We start from the raw sequence: 19,538 nt of genomic DNA, 5'->3' as shown, positions 1-19,538 counted from the left end.
CCACAGCTGGGGCAGATGAAAGGGTGCGAGATAGCAGGCATGGGAACGGTACCTGCACCCTCTGCGGGCCATTGCTCCTCAGACACCACTCCCAAGCCAGATAAGACAAACATCTCTTTATTATCAGAGTAAGCACACAAAAAAATAAATCAAGACATTAGGTTTATTGCATAGGCCATGATAGGCTGTGGGAAAAACAAAGAGATGGGAGAAATAATATGAGACAGGTCACAAAAAGGAGGAATCTGACCCAGAAACGCTGAGGCGGATGCCTGTGATGGGGAGAGGCATGCAGTCAGAATGCCAGCAGACTCTGGGCAACAGTTTCTCTCCTTCCAGCCCAGGCATCAGCCCAAAGAGGCAGCTGTCCTGCCACTGTCCTTGAGAGGACCTGAGCCACGTCCTGAGCTGGGAATGGCTTCACCAGAGCGTTCCAGAACCACTCTACCTTTGGCCCTGAGTCTCAAGCATTTAAACTGAAGTCTGTACATAGATTCATGCCCCTTACACACACACACACACACACACACACACACACACACATGTGCACCAGTCTCCTCTCTCTTCACAGCAGTCTTCCAAGAGCAGCAGGCACTGGAAATTTAGGGATTGATGCCAGCCCCACAGCACATCAGGCCCTTCACAAATAGCTTCTTCTGCATCAACAGAAATCCTCAGCTCACTGAGCTACAAGCCTGGACCAGCAGATGCAGAACAGAGCTCAGAAGCATCTCATTGCAAAGGGACTACAAGGGAACATATAGGACCAGGACTGGGAACAGGACATTGGCAAAGTGGAGATTTCACATGCTGCCTTGGGGCCAGAGATGAGCTTTGGACCTCCCAGAGCTAGGCTGGGCTCATGTCGCATCAGAAGGGACAAGCCAGCAGGAGCAAGGAAGCCTGTGGATATTAGCTGGTGGTATCCAGCCCACTCCTGTGCTCTGGGAGATGCCAGGGACTCAGGTCAGGCAGTGTGCCCAGAGGAACATGCAGTAAAATCAGAGCTGCAGCTTTCCTGTACTATCAGCAGGAAAAGTATGCACATTTACTTCATGTGAGAATAAACAGATATTTTCTCAATGTGTTTGGGTTCAGACTGAACACTGGGAAAGCAACCAGGGCAACTCAGAGAGAGAAAAATAGTACATGTACTGTACACAGGAGACTGAAACAGAGCAGCCAGCCAGCAAAAAGTCTAGGTGTGCTTTTCTGTTAAAAAAGAAAGCCTAGTGACTTAAGCAGGTATTTCTGTTTCTGTCCATGCTGAAAACAGGAACTTCCAGAGAGTGTCAGAGAGCCCTTGGATCAGGTCTGAATGATTATGTGAATCCCACAGACCTCAAGGGACGAACCTCGACCAGGTAGACTGCTGAAAGGCAGGGCACCTTGGAGAAGGGGAGGAAAATACAAGGTTAAGTGGCAGAAAGTGACACTAAAAACAAATTGCTGGCTCTGGTGAGCTTGCACCATTCACCAACATGAATGCTACACAGATCCAGTTCCAGGCTCCTTCAGGAAGTTGAGCAAAGTTGTGCCCCAGGTTTGAGCAGGAAGAAAGATGTAATTCAGAGTTTCACTGGATTGTTTGAGGTTAGGAACGGATGGATGTCAGAGAGCAACAGAATGCTCCCAGTTCCTCACTTTCCAGAGCAGCCATTTAGCCTAGACAATCACAAATACTAGTACTGCCAAATCACAGTTAAATCTTGGCCTGATGCTCCAAATGTCTTCAGAGAGAACGAGTCCTTCAGGCACAGACCTGTGTCTAAAAACAGAACTCCAGAGGTTTTGGGGAGTGCCCCAGTGCTGAGCTGGAGTGAGAGGCTGTAGGTCAGACTGGTTTGATGCCACTGCTGTAGAACAGATGCTCAGTGTCCTCTGTGGTAGAGAGGGTTGAGTTGGCAGCAGTGGGAGGCTGACGGCGGTGGCTGCTCTTCTTCCTTTTCTTCAGGAAGAAGTAGCCAATGAACACCAGGACCACCATGATGCAGATCCCAAGGAGCACAGCAATCACTACCTCAAAGGCACCTGCAGGAATACATGAACGTGTCAGAAGGGATGCTCCACAAACTCTGATGCAACAGGAGTGTCCAGGATGAAGCAAGCACAAAAGCCACTGCAGAAATTGTGCTGGCAAAGAGAAGAGGCAACAGCTGACATGACAGCACGGTGGTCACTGCACAACCGGCAAAGAAGAAAGATGGCAATGCATGGCACAGCCAGCCTGTCTCTCCCTAATGATATTTCCCATCATTTCCCAGATGCACCACGCCCTCTAAAGGCTGTTCCGTGACTTTGGCAGGCTTGGCCATTTGACAACCCCAGGAATATCAAATCCTTCTGCAACAGCAGCCTTGTGTCATACCTCAACAGGGAGGCCACCACAGGGTGGTCACAGAAGGCACCTCCTGGCTGAGACAACACTGAGGGAGTGAGCTATGGAGGATAGGCTGAGTTCGTGGGAAAGTACTCTTGGAAGTGGTGTGAGCACTTCTCCAACCAAGCAAACCCCTGCCTCATCAGTCAAACATGATGCTTTTGAGAGAATTTAAAGTGAGTGTGAATTTAAAGATTAAATCAACCTCTAGGATTCAAGAACAATAACCTTCATGTGACATTTTTAAAATAATTTGTATTTCAATAGTGTTGGGCTTTTTCAGTGCTGTAGAGTTGTATAGGGTCATCACATTTCCCCACAGTCTAGCACTTGATATTATTCACATATCCACTTGAGCTTTCTTTCTTGTAGAAGTTAGTAGTCCTTATGTGAAACTGGTCCTTAGGAAGAGTTTTACTTCCCATTTTTTGGTGTTGAACTGTGGAACATTCATGCAAGTTGATGGAAAGAAAATCAGGAGTCTCTGTAAGAGCTACTGTCACAGAAACAGGAAAAAATGGACCACAGTTGCACAGTAGCACCTCTTGCCACTGCCAGCATCCCACAAATCCCACACTGCTCCCCTAGCTTCGAAAGGGGTGTGGGACAGAAGGGTACTCTTTGCAAAGAAAGACAAAGTATTTTTCAGGAGAAGGAAAAGCAACAAGAAAGATTGGTTGGGAAAACTGTTACTCACTTAACATAGCAGTTTGGGACTCAAATGATTCCCATCTTCGGCCAATGACATCTGCTTCTGAATCGGGAACACAGAGGGGAGAAAAAAAGGTTTTACAAAGAAGGCTGGGAACAGGGGATAAGACAGCTTTCTGAGGAGCATATTTCCAGAGCTCTGAAGTGACTGAAGGCACACAGCATCCCTCCTCGACACCATGGTACTGAGCTCCCAGGGTAGGCTGTGAGGCCCTGTGTAGCTGAGGGAGGAAGTTTGCCTCTTAACAGATACAGTTTGGCAGTATTCTTCCCGTTGGCCTCCAAAGCAATATGTACCACGAGTACAGTGTAATCCTTTCCCTATTTTGTGTAAAGCTTCAGGCTAGTATTTGAGGATTTTCTCCATTTCTTCCCTCTCACCTGGGGAGACCTGGAGCCAAGATAAGAGGTTAGATTCTCTGCAAAGCAGATATATCTCTGGTTAGTTTTGTTACCCTCCTTTGTCTCTTCTTCAACATCAGCATCCAAAATGCTTCCCAGCTCTGTGAAATGACAGGCTGCATTGCAGAAAGATGCTGTAGATCCCCCATGCTGTGGGTCATGGCCAGGGTTTGACAGCAGAGCAGCTTTGACTGAAAGCTCCCAAGGCGCTGCCTCTTTGGGACCACAGAACTTAACCCAAAGTGGGTTTCCCAGTTTGATCAGTAAAACTCCAGCCCTCACTATGTATGCTTACTTGTGATGCCTGAACACGATTTCATGCACTCTTCCTCTTGCTCAAAGTTGTTGCTGTTGCCACCACAGCCCCCGTAGGTGAAGGGGTCACATTTCTCCAGGAACGGGTTGTAGTACCAGCGGGAGATGCTCTCGGTGCACTGTCCAGTATCAGGCAAGTCCACACAGTGGCCTGGCAAAGCAAGGCAGAGGTGCTTTAGCCCAAACAGTGTCTTCCCAGAGCAGCAAAATTTTCTGCTCACAACAAAAGAGCACAAGCACCACGGCAGAGGAAATCCATAGCCGGAACAGTGGCTCTCAGGTCCCCACTGCTCAATTGCCAGCTGGTCAAATTGGCAATGCAGAGCTGGCACCTGCCATAAATCCAACTAGCAAGCAGAAAAAGGAATGTCAGAGTATGGAGTCATGGTAAACCCTGGATTCACTCCCCTGTGGAAATGACCTGTCCTCCCTGGGAGGCAGAAAGGAACATGAAGAGCCTGGACACACAGAAACCACAGACCAGCTCAGGTCTCCTCTACAACTGAGCTGCATTTAAGTGACTTGGAATATATTCTTTTAGCCCTGTGATAGGTCTACTGTCTACAGTTTAAAAAACAAGGCAAAGATATGGGATTGAGCACAGACATTGCTGTGGTTTGCACTATTAAAAAAAAAAAACAAACACAGCTTTGGTTTGCACTATTGAAAAAAAAAACCAAACCAACAAACCAACAAACCATGCTGCAGGGTTGTGTACCGGCCAGGTACTGTGCCCAGCAAGCAACATGCATGAGACCTACCTGGATGGAAAAAGTTTAGGCAGGAGAGTGAATGCCTGCTGTCAACAGCTGTCCTCAAGGTCAGAGAACAGGCCCTTGCTCATTCTCAGTACAGGGACTATCCAGATGCTACACCTGGTTTTGGATTTACAGAGGGAAGCAGTTTTACCATGGAACAACAAACTGAAGAAAAAACCAAAAGCTGGCAGAGATCAGCCTAGGTGCTCTGGATGGTACATACCTTGCTTATGTGTGACATTGATTTTCTGCAGTCTGTTGAACTCACGAGCATCTGCAAGGGAAACATTTCATGTTACTCCTCTCACCAGTTGAAAAGAAATGCCTCTGTCCATGCAGAAATGGTCAGACAGGGCTTTCCTGCACCTCCCTTTGCTATCACGAGCCAGAGGAAGGGAGATGTCATTTGATGTTCTTACAGATCTCAAAGCTATGAGAGGAACATGGGAAAAATAAAATGTAGCAACAAGAAACTCTTCCCAATTTCCAATCCACAGATACAGAGACAAAACTAAGGAAAATAAAGGCTGCTTTCTTATTTTTGTTTTCCATCAAGAAGTATGGGAAGAATCACTCCAGGTTTTAAAAAATATAAAAGAGCATTAGTGCAGAATATATGAGAGGGTGAGAGAGATGAATCATAGGCTGGCAAATCTAAAAAAGGCAACAAAACACCCACACACAGAAAAGAGATTATGGGAATTCAGAAGAGGTGAGGAGGAATGGAAGAAGGGAGGACATAGGGTGGATTTGGGCATCTCACCACTATGCATTTACATTAGTGTAAGAAGATATTATGGGGACTGTGCCACTGGACAGACTTGGAGAAATAGTGGTTTCCTCCCCCATTTCCCCACTCTAAGAGAGCAGGTAAGGTCATTCAGTGAGAAAAATATTGAAATGGGATGGAAAGACAGGCCTGAAGTCTTACAGGTAGGTGCAGAGAAGAGAGTCAAAGCGCATTTAAGAGGCAGGAAACGTCACAGAAGGAAAGTCATCTCTTGCAGTCAGCAGAGATACAGGACATGGCAGAACCTGCAAACAGTAATACTGTGGAAAGAAATAACGCAGGGTCAGGAGTTAAGAACAGAAGACACCAAACAGTATTGACTCAGCGCCTGTAACTTGGTAACCTGGACCCACTCCTGGGCAGATGGTAAAGTTGTCTGAGCCAGAATTTAAAGTACTTACATTGCTCACAGTACATCTCATCCGATTCATCAGCACAGTCAGGAGTTTCATCACACTCCAGATAGGCATCAATGCAGCAACCATCCTTGCATCTGAAGAAGGGGGCCTGACAGTTCCCATTGCATACTGCATCAGAAACAGTTCAGATACCTCATTAAAATTCATTTTTTCTCCCCGCCAGATGCTTTATGAAGGACTTAAAAGTAGCTGATAGGGCTGGCAAACAAGAAATAAGGCAAACTGGTAAAGGTATCTCCTCAATGCCACCCTAGACTCAAAAAAAAAATCCTGTTTATAAGGGAAACATTACTCTGGAAACAGCCATGTTTCCTCTCAGAAAGAAGTACACAGCAGATGGAAGCAAGAATGAGCTACTCAGGAAGAATATGGAGACATTGCCCAAGCACGGGGGATTAAATTAGGAAAGCCAAACTGAAACCTGCACACTGGGCTGCAAAAGCTTCAAACCTCTTTGCTCTAGAGGTGGCCCCAAGTGCTGAGTACTGTGCCCAGTTCTCAGCTCCCCAGTGACAAAAATCATTGGCATACTAGAGTAAATCTCAGCAAGAGCCTGGAGCACAAGACCCAGCATGAGGAGAAGACAGAGATTATAGAAGAGACATTCATTTTGGAGCACAGTAATAGGATGAGCAGCAACAGACAGGAGTTGCAACAAGGGAAAGCAATTCAATAGAAGGGGAAAAAATTATAATGAGGGTCATCAAACACTGGCATAGTTCGACCAGACTAAGTGTAAAATCTCCTTTTTCAGAGATACCCAAAACTGAACTGGATAAAGAGCTGAGCAACCTAGTGTGACTCAAAGCTGGGCCTGCTTTCAGTAGTGGGTTGGATCAGATGACCTCTAGAGGTAATCCCCAACCTAAATTATCGTATGACATGAAAGTGAAAGGCTTACTAAAGAAATTACTCTCCAGTGCCTCCCTTTCCACATTGAGTCCTAATCAAAAGCCACAGGAATGGACATGAGACACTCAGCCCAAGCCTGCAGTAGATTACACTGTCTTATGGGAGACTCACCTGGCTGTTGTCGCCCACCAATAGAACCTGAAAAGACAAAGGGAAAAACAAAATAAAATAAATTTACCACCACAGCATTTTGTCAGCTTAAGATCAGCTTTATATTGCCTTCATGTATCACATGAGAAGAGCATATTTTCTGGAAGAAGGCCATGAATTACAGAGGTGAAATATGGATACCCACCACTCATAGATCCAAATGAGTTGTATCTATATGAGGCAAGCCTGGAGGAGTACAGGGAAACTTCCTACCACAAGGTAGACCATTTCCAAATTGTCTTTCTTTTCCAAGCCTTTAGTCCTTCTTAAGCTGTGCACTGCAATGGGCCTGGCAGAGGCTCAGCCCATTTATCTGAGCAGCACAAAATTGTTCTCAGTGGCTTGAGGGTGGCAATGAGGGAGATTAATTTCATTTTGGGAATGAAGCACTTCTGGCCCCCAACTGCACAATGCTGCTCTCTGAATTTAGGCTTCAGATGCAACACTAAGATTTGATGAGGGCTTCTGCAGCCAGAGGAATACCAGGATCACTCTAGTCCTTTAGGAGCTGGATAGATACTTCAGATACGTTGGCAGCTTAAGACAATGACTGCCCATCCATAATTAGCCCAGTCTCCTCAGCTTACTGAGCTCTAACTAGGAGTCAGCCAAGAGGCTGCAGTACTTGTCCATAGGGTCATCCCCACCCTATGAGAAAGAGGGAGCTGGATTTTTGAAGGACTCACCTCTGACATTCTTGCAGGCGAGTTCACACTCCTCTTCCCGTAAGTAGTTATTCTTGTTGGGCTTGCAGCCACCAAAAATGAACTCCTCACACTGCTGAAGGCTCGGGTTGTAAAACCAGCGTGGAAAAGATCCCCGACACCAACCCACCTTCTTTGGAGTCAAACAATGCTCTATCAAGAAAGTTAACACAAAAGGGTCTGGGTTAGATAAGTCCTTTGGAAGATTTTCTGTTTTGTATATGTGAAGGCAAACAAAATCTTCTAAAGGACGTGTCTGAAAGGTTTATAAAATCTTGACCAACATGGAGAAGGAGAGTAGGGAATCATGGAATTAATTTTTTTATATGAAAGGGAGGGTCACAAAACTGAATTAGAAGGTACTACATCCATAAAACAAAAGGAGCCGCATCCCCTCACCGCTCATAGTTAAGCTGTGAAACTCCTTGCTTCAGGAGGTTGCTGCTCTTCAAAGATTACATGAGGCCAAAAAGGGATTTGTACATGGCTATTAAACACAAAGACACCATCTTCTGCTTAAAAACATCTCCCAGCTGCAAAATCCTTGGGGATTGTTCAAACACAGTAGAGATTTACTGATAGCATGTCATGTTCTTCCACTCTTTCCAAAGTACAAACCTCTGCACACTGTTGAATGCAGTATATTGGACTTTGGTCAGACCTTTAGCATCACTTGACATGGCTGCTCTTATATTTTTATGGTACCTGAAGTAGGAGACATTCCCTGTTCAGCTACTAGTCAACCATTTGTCCAAGAACTCCTTACTCCTAATACACTTGTAATGCTTAACATTTTCATCATTAAATAAAGCTATTAAAGAACAAAAACATAAATCCAGGGATACATTGAATACCCTGCAGATGACTCCACCTACCTACCCTGCAAGCTAAGGGCCTTCACATAAAAACCACAGAGTCAACAAGACCTTTCACGTTCTTCTGTTTTGCAACCTCAGTTGTACCCCAAGCTTCATCCACTCTGCTGTCACCCAGCAGAGAGCAATGACAGGCAGAGCAGATGGGGTTATTGCAGGCACCATCTCCTGCAAGGGTACATGAAAACTCCAACATAAATCACTACGAATGCAGAGACCTTGCACTACTGGTGCAGACTATTACTGGGAAAAGCTGACATGCAAGTCCAGGCTTTTGGTTGTGCTCTTCTCCCATCCAGCCCTCTGAGAAGAGCACCAATAATGCCAGAACAGCACCCAGGTTCGAGGACTCCAGGTAGATGTGGGCTCAGGCTCACCTTCTGTCTGCTCAGAGCTCAACACCATGATGGTGATGTTGGTGAAGTCTTGCTGCTGTGCAGTGTCTGTGACAGTGAGCTGGAAGACGTAAGTCCCCACCTGGAGGTTGGAGATTTCTACTTGATCTTCTTCGTGCTTCTGAGAATGCAAAAGAAAGGCTTATGTAGGAGAAGAGTACTTGTAAGGAAGGAGTGACTGAAGCTATGCAAGGTCCATGTTCCTGTATTAGGGAGAAAGGAGCTTGGATGGAAACCTTCAAGCAGATTGTCTGGCATGAAAAATGTCTCAGTGCTAGACAATCCCCCCAAACCCATGGACTGGTACCCAATAGAGAGAGAAAATAGTACCACAAGCATAACTAGATATTTCATGGTTGGGGCATTGTGAAAGCACAAGGGAAAATAAAACTCTTTGGAGAGAACAGAAATACCTGTCGTTTTTACTTAACTTTTTAAAACTTAAAACCTATTATGAATCATCTACTTAGAACATAGGGAATAAGGCAGCTGCATTTAATTATTTTGTCAGAAGAGAAAGCTAAAATATTACTGACACAAACTTTTCTTCTATATTTCCAATAGAATTGGACATTCATTTCCATGCTATCTCTGGTTTTGATTAGGTTTCAAAAGAACACAGCCTTGTCATATATAATTTTTATGTAGTTAATACAGTGTAATATTAGGGGACCTCCCCACCTCCAAGGAAGTTGCTTTGGTTGGGCTAGGGCAAAGAGAAAAGGAAAGGAGCACTTGCTGAAAGACACAGATTCCTTGGCACTTTAGAGTTCATCACTGCTGATGTTCAAAATCAGTTCTGGGCCTGATGTACTCTATTGCTAATTCTTCCAAAAGGTGCCGCAAGAACTCCACATCAACTCCATGGCTTTCCAAAGCCTTTTGCAGAAGTTTAAAAGAAATAATTTGCCCTTCTAAAACCACAATTCACTTTTAACATCTAGCAAATAGGCAGTGTTCACACCCCAGAGATCTTGGATCTCTGCTCCAGCTCAGATAAAATAGGAGGAAGAAAACACTTTAAAGAGAGGCAAAGTCCAGGAAAAGCCCCAGAAGAACAGAAGCAGAGCCTGAGACCGGATTGTTCAGAGACAGAACTAGAAGTGGACAGAGTGAAACTAAGAGAAGGCCCTTCACTGAACTACAAGATCTTGGGACCAGAGGCAGCTCTTGCATGGAAGCTCTGCCCTCTCAGCCACTCCCACCCAGGCAAGTCAGGTGTTGCTCAGGAAGGCTTGTGACAGCATCCTGTGCAGAGAGCCTGAGACCCAATGAGGCCAAAAATGACACTTCTAAGTAGTGTGTGAGACAGGGAGGGCAACCGCAAGGACTGCTCCATAGTTTTGGGAATAGGCTCCTGTGTGGACTGGCTTGAAGAGGGAAGGACAAGGTCACCTTTAAGTCAGGGCTCTGACTGACCAACCTAGTGCAGAACACAGCTGCCACTGAGCAAGCTGCTTATTCCCTGCAGCTCCCTACCTTCATCTCCACGGAGGGGTCGCCAAGGATCTGTTTCCATTCATAGCTGACTATCCCATGGTCATCCGTGCTCTCTGTGCCTCTCAGCATCACTGGCTCCCCTGGCTGTACCCTCATGTCCTTGACAGCACGGGCTATTGGAGGGTGGTCATCTGCAGAAGAAATGTAGAACAAGGCTTGGGTAAGAGGCTGAAGGGTCCAGTCCTTGTCTCCACTACAGGAAGACAAGGGAAGGGGATTCTTCCAGGCTAAATCAATCCAGACTTCAACTGCTGAAAGGAAAACACTTTTATACAGCTGTGCTCTTTGCAGCCTGAGCAAGCAACAGGCAATCAGTACTGTTATTACTGCCCTCACTAATTTAATAAGTCCACAACCCACTATGGCAGTGTCTTTGAGCCAGCTGGCTCCCTGGGCACTTCTGTCCACAGGAATCACCACAAGAGGGTGGCCCTGTGGCTACAGCCATTGTGCTTCTGAGAGTGGGACCACATCCTTGCAGAACAGCACAGAGCAATGTCCACCCTTCACTTTCTGAGATGTGGGTGTTGAAGAATGTGGAACTGACTCCCATCATTCCTCCCACTATCTCTAAGCACTATATTAGTGTATTTAGCCAGAGCTACACAATGTAGGACTTGGATGGGAAATATTTCTCTTCCAGCTCATCTTCCACCCCACTCTCTGACATACATGCCTTTAAAACAGCACAAAAAAACATTCATGAGATTGTTATTTTTGTACTGTTCCACGGATCAGCTTACCAGCAACTTCCACAATCTATTAAATGTTATTCCAGACTGTAAGTACAAGAGGTGTAAACTGATCCCTGCCCATGCCAGCAAGAACAGCCTATACAATGACACCACTGAGCCTGACTCATAATTCCTTCTGGCCTGAACGTCTGTGATGGCAGGCTTTGTGCATAGCTCAGCCCATTAAACTCCACCTGCTGGCACCTGTACCAAGTCCAAGACTCAGTGTTCCAGCTCAGCCTGAGTCTTTTGTAAAGGCACCAACCATCACTTATAAGCTAGCTAGAAATCACTCTGCCATTACACTGTTCTATCGACTGTGACTGAAGGAGAGGATTAGTGTCCAAACCCCTTAGAAAATTACTCCATTAGCTGATTATTTTCACTGTTGCAGACTTGCTCCTAATTTCCTGTTTGAATCCTGTGTATCTGGATTCAGATCCCAGCTGCTGACTCTTGCTGCATCTACTGAAAGGACATTTAATACAAGGCATATGTACAAACAAACCTGACATTAAAACAGGCCACTTAGTTCTTTTGTCACCTTGTACACACCACTGCAAGCTCTGGAAAGGGGACACATTCCTGCTATTCCTGCTGGGCAAACACCAGGAGCCTGGCAGGGAGAAAGGCAGCCTACTCCCTGCCGAAGTCCTGTCAGGGTGAGCCCTGTAGGTGGGTGCAATTGCACAAGGAAAAGACCAGTTTTTCAACAACACAGAGGCTGGTCCTTGACTTGTGATCCAAACCATGTTTTTCCTTGACATACGTAAGCATACGTAACATACTTTAAACAAAAAACTGCAGGCCAAACATCCAGCTACTTTGGGTTGTGGGTTGCATGATCAAGTAAACCTCAGTTCTATTCAATAGGCCAGCAACTTCTCCAGTTCCCCTCTCTGATTAGCCAAATTTACTGACTCTCTTCACATCCAGAAGAAGAGCCAAGAGTATTACTTTATTTGTCGTGACTGCCAAGGAGTAATGCTCACTAGAATTCAAGGACCTGCTTTTCAAGTCTATCCCTTTTCTCCTTAGGATGTCTGAAAGTTCAGTGACTTTGGAGTATTTCTGCCACACTGACTGCAGGAAGCCTTCCCTGGCAATGTGGCTGTTTTCCACCTGAGCTTCAGAACCAAGTGCTGACCGACCCAGAGTGAGTATCAGCAAACTGCTCGTACAACGGGGACTCCACTCTCTTTCGCTCTGAAAGTCTGTAGGAAAAATGAAAGTAACCTTTGCTATAATGCTCTTTTGACCATGGAAAGTTTCTGCTGTAAAACTCTGTAATTAACAGGGAGGTTAAAGCTTTATGATGCTGTCTGTGGCATGCTTTTTACTGTGAAACATACTCCTGGAGTCACATCGTAAGCGACAATTTCCTCTCCCATTTATATAACACATCAGTAGGGGATGTATCTTTTCTTCATGATTCCAGAGGAAACCATGATAGAGGGAATCCAAATTGCCCCAAAAAGCTTTATTACTCATGCTGTATTCATGCCTGAGACCCTGATTTTCACTTTTTAAAAAATTTCTTCTTGTTTAAAAGCTCATGTTTAAAAGCAGTCAGTGGCTTGTCCGGCTTCACCTCTAATGAGTTAACTTGAACCAAAATTGATGGGGAAACAGGAATTTAAAAGATAATAAATTTCTACAAGGCCTTCAAAAGTAAGCATCTAAGTGGGGGAGAGACCCCACTGGGGGCCTTGCTATGCAGGCACCATTGAAATCCCATGGCAGAATGTACTTGCAAAGCTCACAGTTTGGAGGTTTTTCTCTTCTGGAATTCAGATATTCACTTTTGCCTTTGAGATCTATAGAAAACCAGATTTCTCCATTCCAGAGCTCATGCAGATGCACCCTGAGTAGCTGAGACTACAAAGCAATGCTTCAAAATACCTCAGAATCATTTGTCACTAGACAGAGCTGGAAAGCTGTCTCATGGTGACTGAGGGGCCCTTAAAGCCCACTGCTGACTGTCTTTGCAGGAGCAACTTGCAAATGAGACAAGTGTGGTTTGCACCAGGGACAAAAGCCACTGCTCAAAGCCACTGAGCAGGCCAGGAGCAGAGACAGGAGCAAAAACGAGGCCACCCAAACTCCAGCATCCATGAGACACAGGACCTTGGAGATTTCAAGTGTCAGAAGCCAGCAGAACCTGTCTGCTGTAAAAACAGGTGGGCAGCAGCATAGTTCTTCCCACAAATGCTTAACTTCTGCTCCTGCATTGCTTCCAGGGAAGTAATTCAAAAGTGAACAGCTTCCTCACCCATCCACACTAGAAAACTCTCCATTTCCATGGGCAGAGGTAATGAAGGGTGACACTGCTGCCACAGTGTTAATTTGCCTGAGGTGGAAAAAGAGAAAAGGGAACAAGGCAAGGCAATGCAGTGCCTGCAGAAAGAGAAATACAGGCTCTTTCTTTAGGGCTTCATCCTGGCTGGGCAGCAAATACAGTCATGATAAAGCCATACAGTTTTCTAACAACTCATGCACAGCCAAGCAGCTCTCAGCATTAATTTCTAGAGGTTTTTGTAGTGGTTTGTAAGTGGTGCACAGAGCAGATCAACTTAACCTCTCTAAAACAATACAGTATGACTGAATGGATTACATTTTCAGAATAACATAAGATGGTGCTGTCACTAGGTTCCCTCCATCCTTCCTCAGAGTGTGGGAAACCAGCCCTATTTGCTTTAGCAGGCAGAGGGAAAGAGTCTCCCGCATGTATTTATGCCATTTTAGTGAAGACTGGTTTGTACCTGCAGCCTCTTTGAGGAGACCGGAGCTCTGGAGACAGGACATGATGGAGCCACTTCAGTAAATGCTGCATGACAAACACTCATTTCACAGCAAGCGGAGTGGAAGCCCCTCATCACCCACTCTGCGCAGGGAGCTGGACCAGCTGGTCCTCCAGGACCCTTCCAGTACATATTAGCCTCTGAATCTGTGCTGTGGGTACTGACTGTGCAACTTCCCATCTCCTGGCCTGTGCTTAAGGATGAGCAGCTGGCTCAGGGCTCAACAGCATCACCCAAAGGGGACCTGTCCCAGCCCCAGCTGTGATACCAGTGCTGCTCATTTTAGCTGTCCACAGAATGGAAACCAGCATGGGACCAAACATTTGAGGAGGGATGAGCTTTACTCTTGGGGACCTCTCCTTTTGGAATGCATTACCAAAGTTTTAGCCTGCAAATCTCCCTCCATGGTGAGGCAGGAGCAGGCAAATCTGATCAGAACCCTGTGGTTCCCAAGCACTTTCTTTCTCCCACTCACAAGCCTTGGATTCACCAGGAGTAGGAGAGTGTCACTGAGCATTTCAAAACAACCACAAAAGGTTCAGTTCAAGAAATGGACAAAGGTTCAGGGAGGTTATTTTCCAGTTTCACACCCAAAACTGGTTTGCCTAGACGAGAATAAGCTGGGCTAGTTACTTAAACACTGGGCTCCATTATAACCAATAAAGTGCATGGTGAGCCTGCCCCTCCCGGATGAGCCAGGCAGAAAACTCGCACCAAAGTTCAGGCTCAGGAATCATTTAAGAAGATTGTGCCTTTTAACAATAACATCAGAGACTTCAGGCTGTACGTTAGCTGAAACAGGCAAGAGACGGTGCCAAGCTGTCGTCACCAGCTTACAAAGAACTCAGAAGTTCTTGTTCTGCAAAATACTGAAAATATATTCAGAAGATGAGCAGAATCCAGATTTCAGCTATATTCATTGTTGACTGTACCCACAGGTTTTTCTGAAGTCATAACAATGTAAGAGTGGCCACAGTGGGTTAGAGCAGGTACCCCTGTCCCTGTGTTCGCTTGCCACCCATTGCTGTGGATGCTTGAACAAGGGCAAGAGCACTGCGAGAATATGCTCTCCCAGCTTTCAGCTACTTCCATCAGGCTCCAGAAACACTCCAAGATTAAATTTGTCCATTCAGCAGCCACCAGCTGTTTGCTCTCTTTCAAGTGTTTACCTAGTCTCCTCCTAAACATATATAAACCTCTTAATTCAACAGGTCTGCTCCCTGTAGTAGCAGTAGTAGCATGAGTCTTATAATCTGTGACTTTTTTGTTTAATGTCACCCACTGGGATCACTGACTGGATATGTCATTATTCACTAGAAAAAACATGCATTTAATTCTTATCATTGCAGAGGGTGTTGGAAGAGTGATACAGGTAAAGGCTCCTAGGACACCTGAGAGCTGTGCATACAGGAAAGGAATGCATGATAAAGCAGCAGATAAGCTTCCTGCAGACCCTTAGGGCCAGAATCAGGGGGCTGACAGTAACCTGGGATCCAGAGTAGTCACAAAACTTCATGTTTTACCAGTGATACAGTGCAACAGCAGGCAAACTACACTGTTTTGTCTCCAGTCTAAAACCTGGGCCAAGATTTTGGGAGGAAGACCTGACATGCCAAAACCAGCTTCCTTTAACGCTTGTTTCACCTGGTCTCTTCAGGCATCCCTAAAAGGTGTGGAAGCAAAAATGCTGTAGAGCTTCCTTCTGCTGCCAGGCAGACACGCTCGGTGCCCAGAGGCTCCTTCACCTGGCCTCCTGCACCTGCCCCATTGTGCCCTTCCCCTTTTTCCCCTCAGTGACAAGCAGGCATCCACCTTCCTGTCCAGACAGGACCCAATTCCAGCATCAGGGCTGGAAGGGCTTGGAGTTTTGGTCTGGATTTTTTTGGTTTATAGCTGAATCAAAATGGACATCCACATTTTTAAGTGTCTCATCACTGTAGGGATGCTGTAGGGAGGAGGACTCGGTTATTTCTCCAGTAAGGTAACTCCCTTGGTCTCTTTCCCCTGCTAGCCCTCCAGTGTCATTCAAAGTTATTCAAAAAGCTTTTGATATCAAAGACAGCGCCTAAAAATTTCAGAGAGGAGGGGAACACATTTCCAGTAAAAGCACAGCACGAACATTGCAGTCTGGCCCAAATAACAGCGGTGAGCTGCCCAGCGTCTGTCAGTATAGCTGGGGACCTGCCTGGACCCAGCACCCTCAAAGTCAAAGGCAGCTGCAGAAGAGACGGAGCCTTTCCTACACCCACAGCAGCCCGAGGCACAAGCCCCATGTGAGTAAGGAGAGGCACCCGGACTGCATTTCTGGAGTGCTTTTCACCTCTCACTGATGAGCCCTCCTGGGTCTTCCTGCTCCACCGCAGCCATGCCAGGATCGGTGAAAGGAGCACTAGGGCTGGATTGCAAGACAGCAACCTCGTATTGGTGTCTGGGGTGCTGCAGCTCGGTGCCATATTTTAGCAAACATGTCACTGCTGGTCACACAGAGATGCCAGTGATCCTGGGACACTTTCTAAAGACCTGCACACATGGAATGCCAGATCCTGGGACCAGCCAAGGGACGAGGGGCTTAAGTCTTCTTGTATGAGGTACTGCTCCACAGAGGTAAAGAGGCTGAATTACTCAACAGTACACTGTATTTTAATCTAATCTTGTGAAATCAGGATGTACTAGAGATGATGCATTCCCTTTTCCTCCTACAGCAAAACCATACAGGAGTTTAGACAGCTGCCAGCATGCCACCTCCAGTCTTGGTGATGTGGCCTTCAGTTCCTCCCTAACTGCAGCTCCTGTGAAAAGGATTTTGAGCCTGGAACGGAGATGCAGGAGAACTACTGAAACAGTCAGACACCTTTACCAAAAGGCCCTAAAATCCAGTAGGAAGCTGCAAGCAGGGACAGAGGACCAGGAGGACCACTTCTGCCACACTGCTGTCCAAACCAGCAACACCCAAGGGCAGTTTCAGAGAAGTCATGCCTTGCTCACACTGCTACCAGGATGGAGAAGTGGTCATTGCGGAGTTTGGGGCCATTTCCCACCTCCAGCATCCACAAGGCCTCAGGCTGGCACATCCCAGCAGAATATCAAAGATATATTCAGCTCACATTATCAAGCCCTTGCACCCACCTGGATGCTCCCCTTGCCATCTACACAAATCCTTTCTTTCCCACAGGTGGGCTGGGAGGGGGTGTGAGGAGGATTACCCATAGAGATATCCCTAAAAGCCCTGCCCAGGGACCAAAAAATGATACACTGATTATGGTTGCCAAAGACCCAGCCAGGCTAGAAATGTGCCAGCCTTCTTAGGCTTCAACCAAAATACAGAAGGAGGGGGTAAAAGGAGAAGCTGCTGTGTTTTTATTGTTTCTGAGCACACTGCAATTATTTGGGGATGGTGGGTGGCCAGCTTCAGATTAGTTCATTTTCCACCTGGCTCTGTGTCCAGGTGCAATCTTTTAGAGCATGGAAACAGGGACTGTGGAACAGAAACCCACCTCCAAAGGGGAAATTTTATGACCAGCCTCCCCCAGCTGCTCTTCTTCCAGCAGCAACAAGCAGAAACAGCCCCAACAAGCAGAGAAATACTGACACACCTCACCAGCCAGGCTGCTGTTAAATAAAGGTAAGTGGATTGCATCCTGCCTCCAGCCCCTGAGCAATTAAGAGATTAATGCAGCCCTTTAAAACCTGGTGATGTGTAGATTTTTAGAAGATTTCACTTTCCAACCTCAAAGGCCCAGGGGAAGGGAGAAGAAAAATAACACCTTTTTCTCTCATTGACAAGTAGCAAAAGCTCTGACTTTGGTTAATCACACACTCCACCTGCTTCAAACAGGTTAAAGAGAGATTCCCTATTCATTTACTAACAAGTAAACCGAGGCACAGATCCTAAAAATGAGCATCGGGGTTTGGGAAAAACCTTTGTGGCAGTAGAAAACACAGGAACACCATCCTTAGCATCACTGTACCCCGAGTGTTTGGCAGCACTGCCGCTCATGTGATGGCCAGAGGAGCTGGCACCAAGTAACCATAAATGCTCTTCCAGACCTGGCTTGCAGGGATCCATTAGGGGCACCTTACCACTAGGTCTGTGATTCTGCATTGCCAGGTAGGACTCGTACACATCCTTCTTCAAGAAGTTGAGAAAGCCGATCTTCCTGGCAAACCTGCAAACGAAAGCCTTCTCATAGAGGCAATTGAGGAGAAAGCAGCCCTGGATGCGGTCTTCCTCCGAGCCCGGGCCCTGCTCCACGAGAGCCAGGTTACAGGCGGGGTCCTTACAGCAGGCTCTCATGCAGTCCCTGCTCCGATGCACCATGGGGGACGACAAGAAGGTGGCTCCATTCTGCACGGAGGCGTCCGTGTCCAGCACCCAATCCGGCAGCCCTGCCGTAAAGTCCTCCAGGCACATTTCACCGAAGGGTTTTTCCGTCTGCCCTTCGCCCAAGTCCAGCACCAGCACCAAGCAGACCCAGGGCACAAACCACGCACCCGGACTCCTTCTGGCCATCTTGGCGCCCCGATTCTCACTGTTTCAAGACTTCAATCCTTTCCTAAAGGAAGGGAGAAGACACATGAAGCTAAGAGGGACAGTGTTCAGGTGCACGACAACCCGGGGCGAGAGGGAGCCGGAGCGTGGCCGAGGCTGCGCTCTGGATCCCGGCTCGCCCCGAGGTAGCCGGGGAGTCCCCTGACCCTGCCCGTCACCCCCAGGCATGTGCTCTCAGCCCCCACCTGGGCCTCTCCGCTGGAGCTGCTGTGGGAGCGGGGTGTCCCCGCCGCCCCGTTGCGCCTTCACCCCTCAGGTGCGCCTTCAGCGGCGTCCAGCGGAGACAAAGGCTCGGCGAGCACAGGAAGTGAAAACCAACTCCCTGAGAGAGTGGAAAAAAAAAAAAAAAATCAAGTCACTCCCTTGCCTGCTGAATTGCGTAAGAGGAAGGGGAGGAGAGGCAAGCTGATAGGATCTTCTACTCCCCTTGGAGCAGAGCCGAGATGGATTCTCTCGCTCCCGCAGGTGCGAGGGCAGCCACTCCAGAGAAGCATCCACCTGCTGGGTGCTGGCTGCATCCCCGTGCTAAGGGTGCTCCGGAGGAACTGAAAGCTTTAGAAGCAGGCGATCTGTGTCCTGTGGCAGTCGCCCTTGTGCTCCGGTGGGATTACTGGCACCATTAGCCTGTGTCTCGCTAACCCAAATGAGTCAGCCCTGCAGCCCCGTCTGCAGTGCCCACCGCCGTTGCTGCTGCAAGAGGTTTTGTGCTCAGTGCAGGCATCCCGAAATCAAGAATTCCCGGCTCTTGGGACACAGTATTTTTTGGTTTTTACAGCGAAAGCCCTTGGAATCGTACCTGGAGGTTGCCTGAGTGGCAAGACCCCTGCTACCCCAGCAGTGAAAATTTGAAATAATCCCCCCCCACTCATGAGCAGCACTTCATTGTTCTCCTCAATCTCATATAGGTTAGCTATGGTCCATTTGTAGTGCCCTTGCCTTGCAGGACTGTGCTGTTTGGGGCCGCAGGAATGAAAGGGCTGCATGTCCATATATTTTCCCCCTTCATACTTTTACTTGCAGATCCATAATCAAATTCCTCTGTTCAACATATACAAGTGTATCATCCACCCCCTCTGTCTGTAAACAGTCCTAAAACCCCGGGGCAAACTGCTCTTATCCCTCTGTCATTGTCCTTAGGAAGGC

At 47.0% G+C, this 19,538-nt stretch overlaps 1 protein-coding gene across 1 annotated transcript; it reads right to left on the bottom strand.

Moving 5' to 3' along the window:
• Positions 1 to 106: 106 nt before the first annotated feature.
• Positions 107 to 18,741, bottom strand: SPINT1 (serine peptidase inhibitor, Kunitz type 1). The gene is made up of 11 exons (XM_038139236.1): positions 18,581 to 18,741; positions 17,927 to 18,399; positions 10,291 to 10,442; positions 8,794 to 8,932; positions 7,524 to 7,694; positions 6,799 to 6,825; positions 5,758 to 5,883; positions 4,790 to 4,840; positions 3,789 to 3,959; positions 3,078 to 3,134; positions 107 to 2,031 (listed from the first exon to the last, which is right to left on the bottom strand). Exons 2-11 carry the CDS (start codon positions 18,354 to 18,356, stop codon positions 1,835 to 1,837), a joined length of 1,521 nt encoding a protein of 506 aa, XP_037995164.1. The 5' UTR covers positions 18,357 to 18,399; positions 18,581 to 18,741; the 3' UTR covers positions 107 to 1,834.
• Positions 18,742 to 19,538: the final 797 nt, after the last annotated feature.

Source organism: Motacilla alba, chromosome 5 (assembly GCF_015832195.1).
Source record: "Motacilla alba alba isolate MOTALB_02 chromosome 5, Motacilla_alba_V1.0_pri, whole genome shotgun sequence".
Lineage (NCBI taxonomy): Eukaryota > Metazoa > Chordata > Aves > Passeriformes > Motacillidae > Motacilla > Motacilla alba.
Note: the sequence above shows the minus strand (reverse complement) of the source record. Positions and strands in the feature narration are given on the sequence as shown.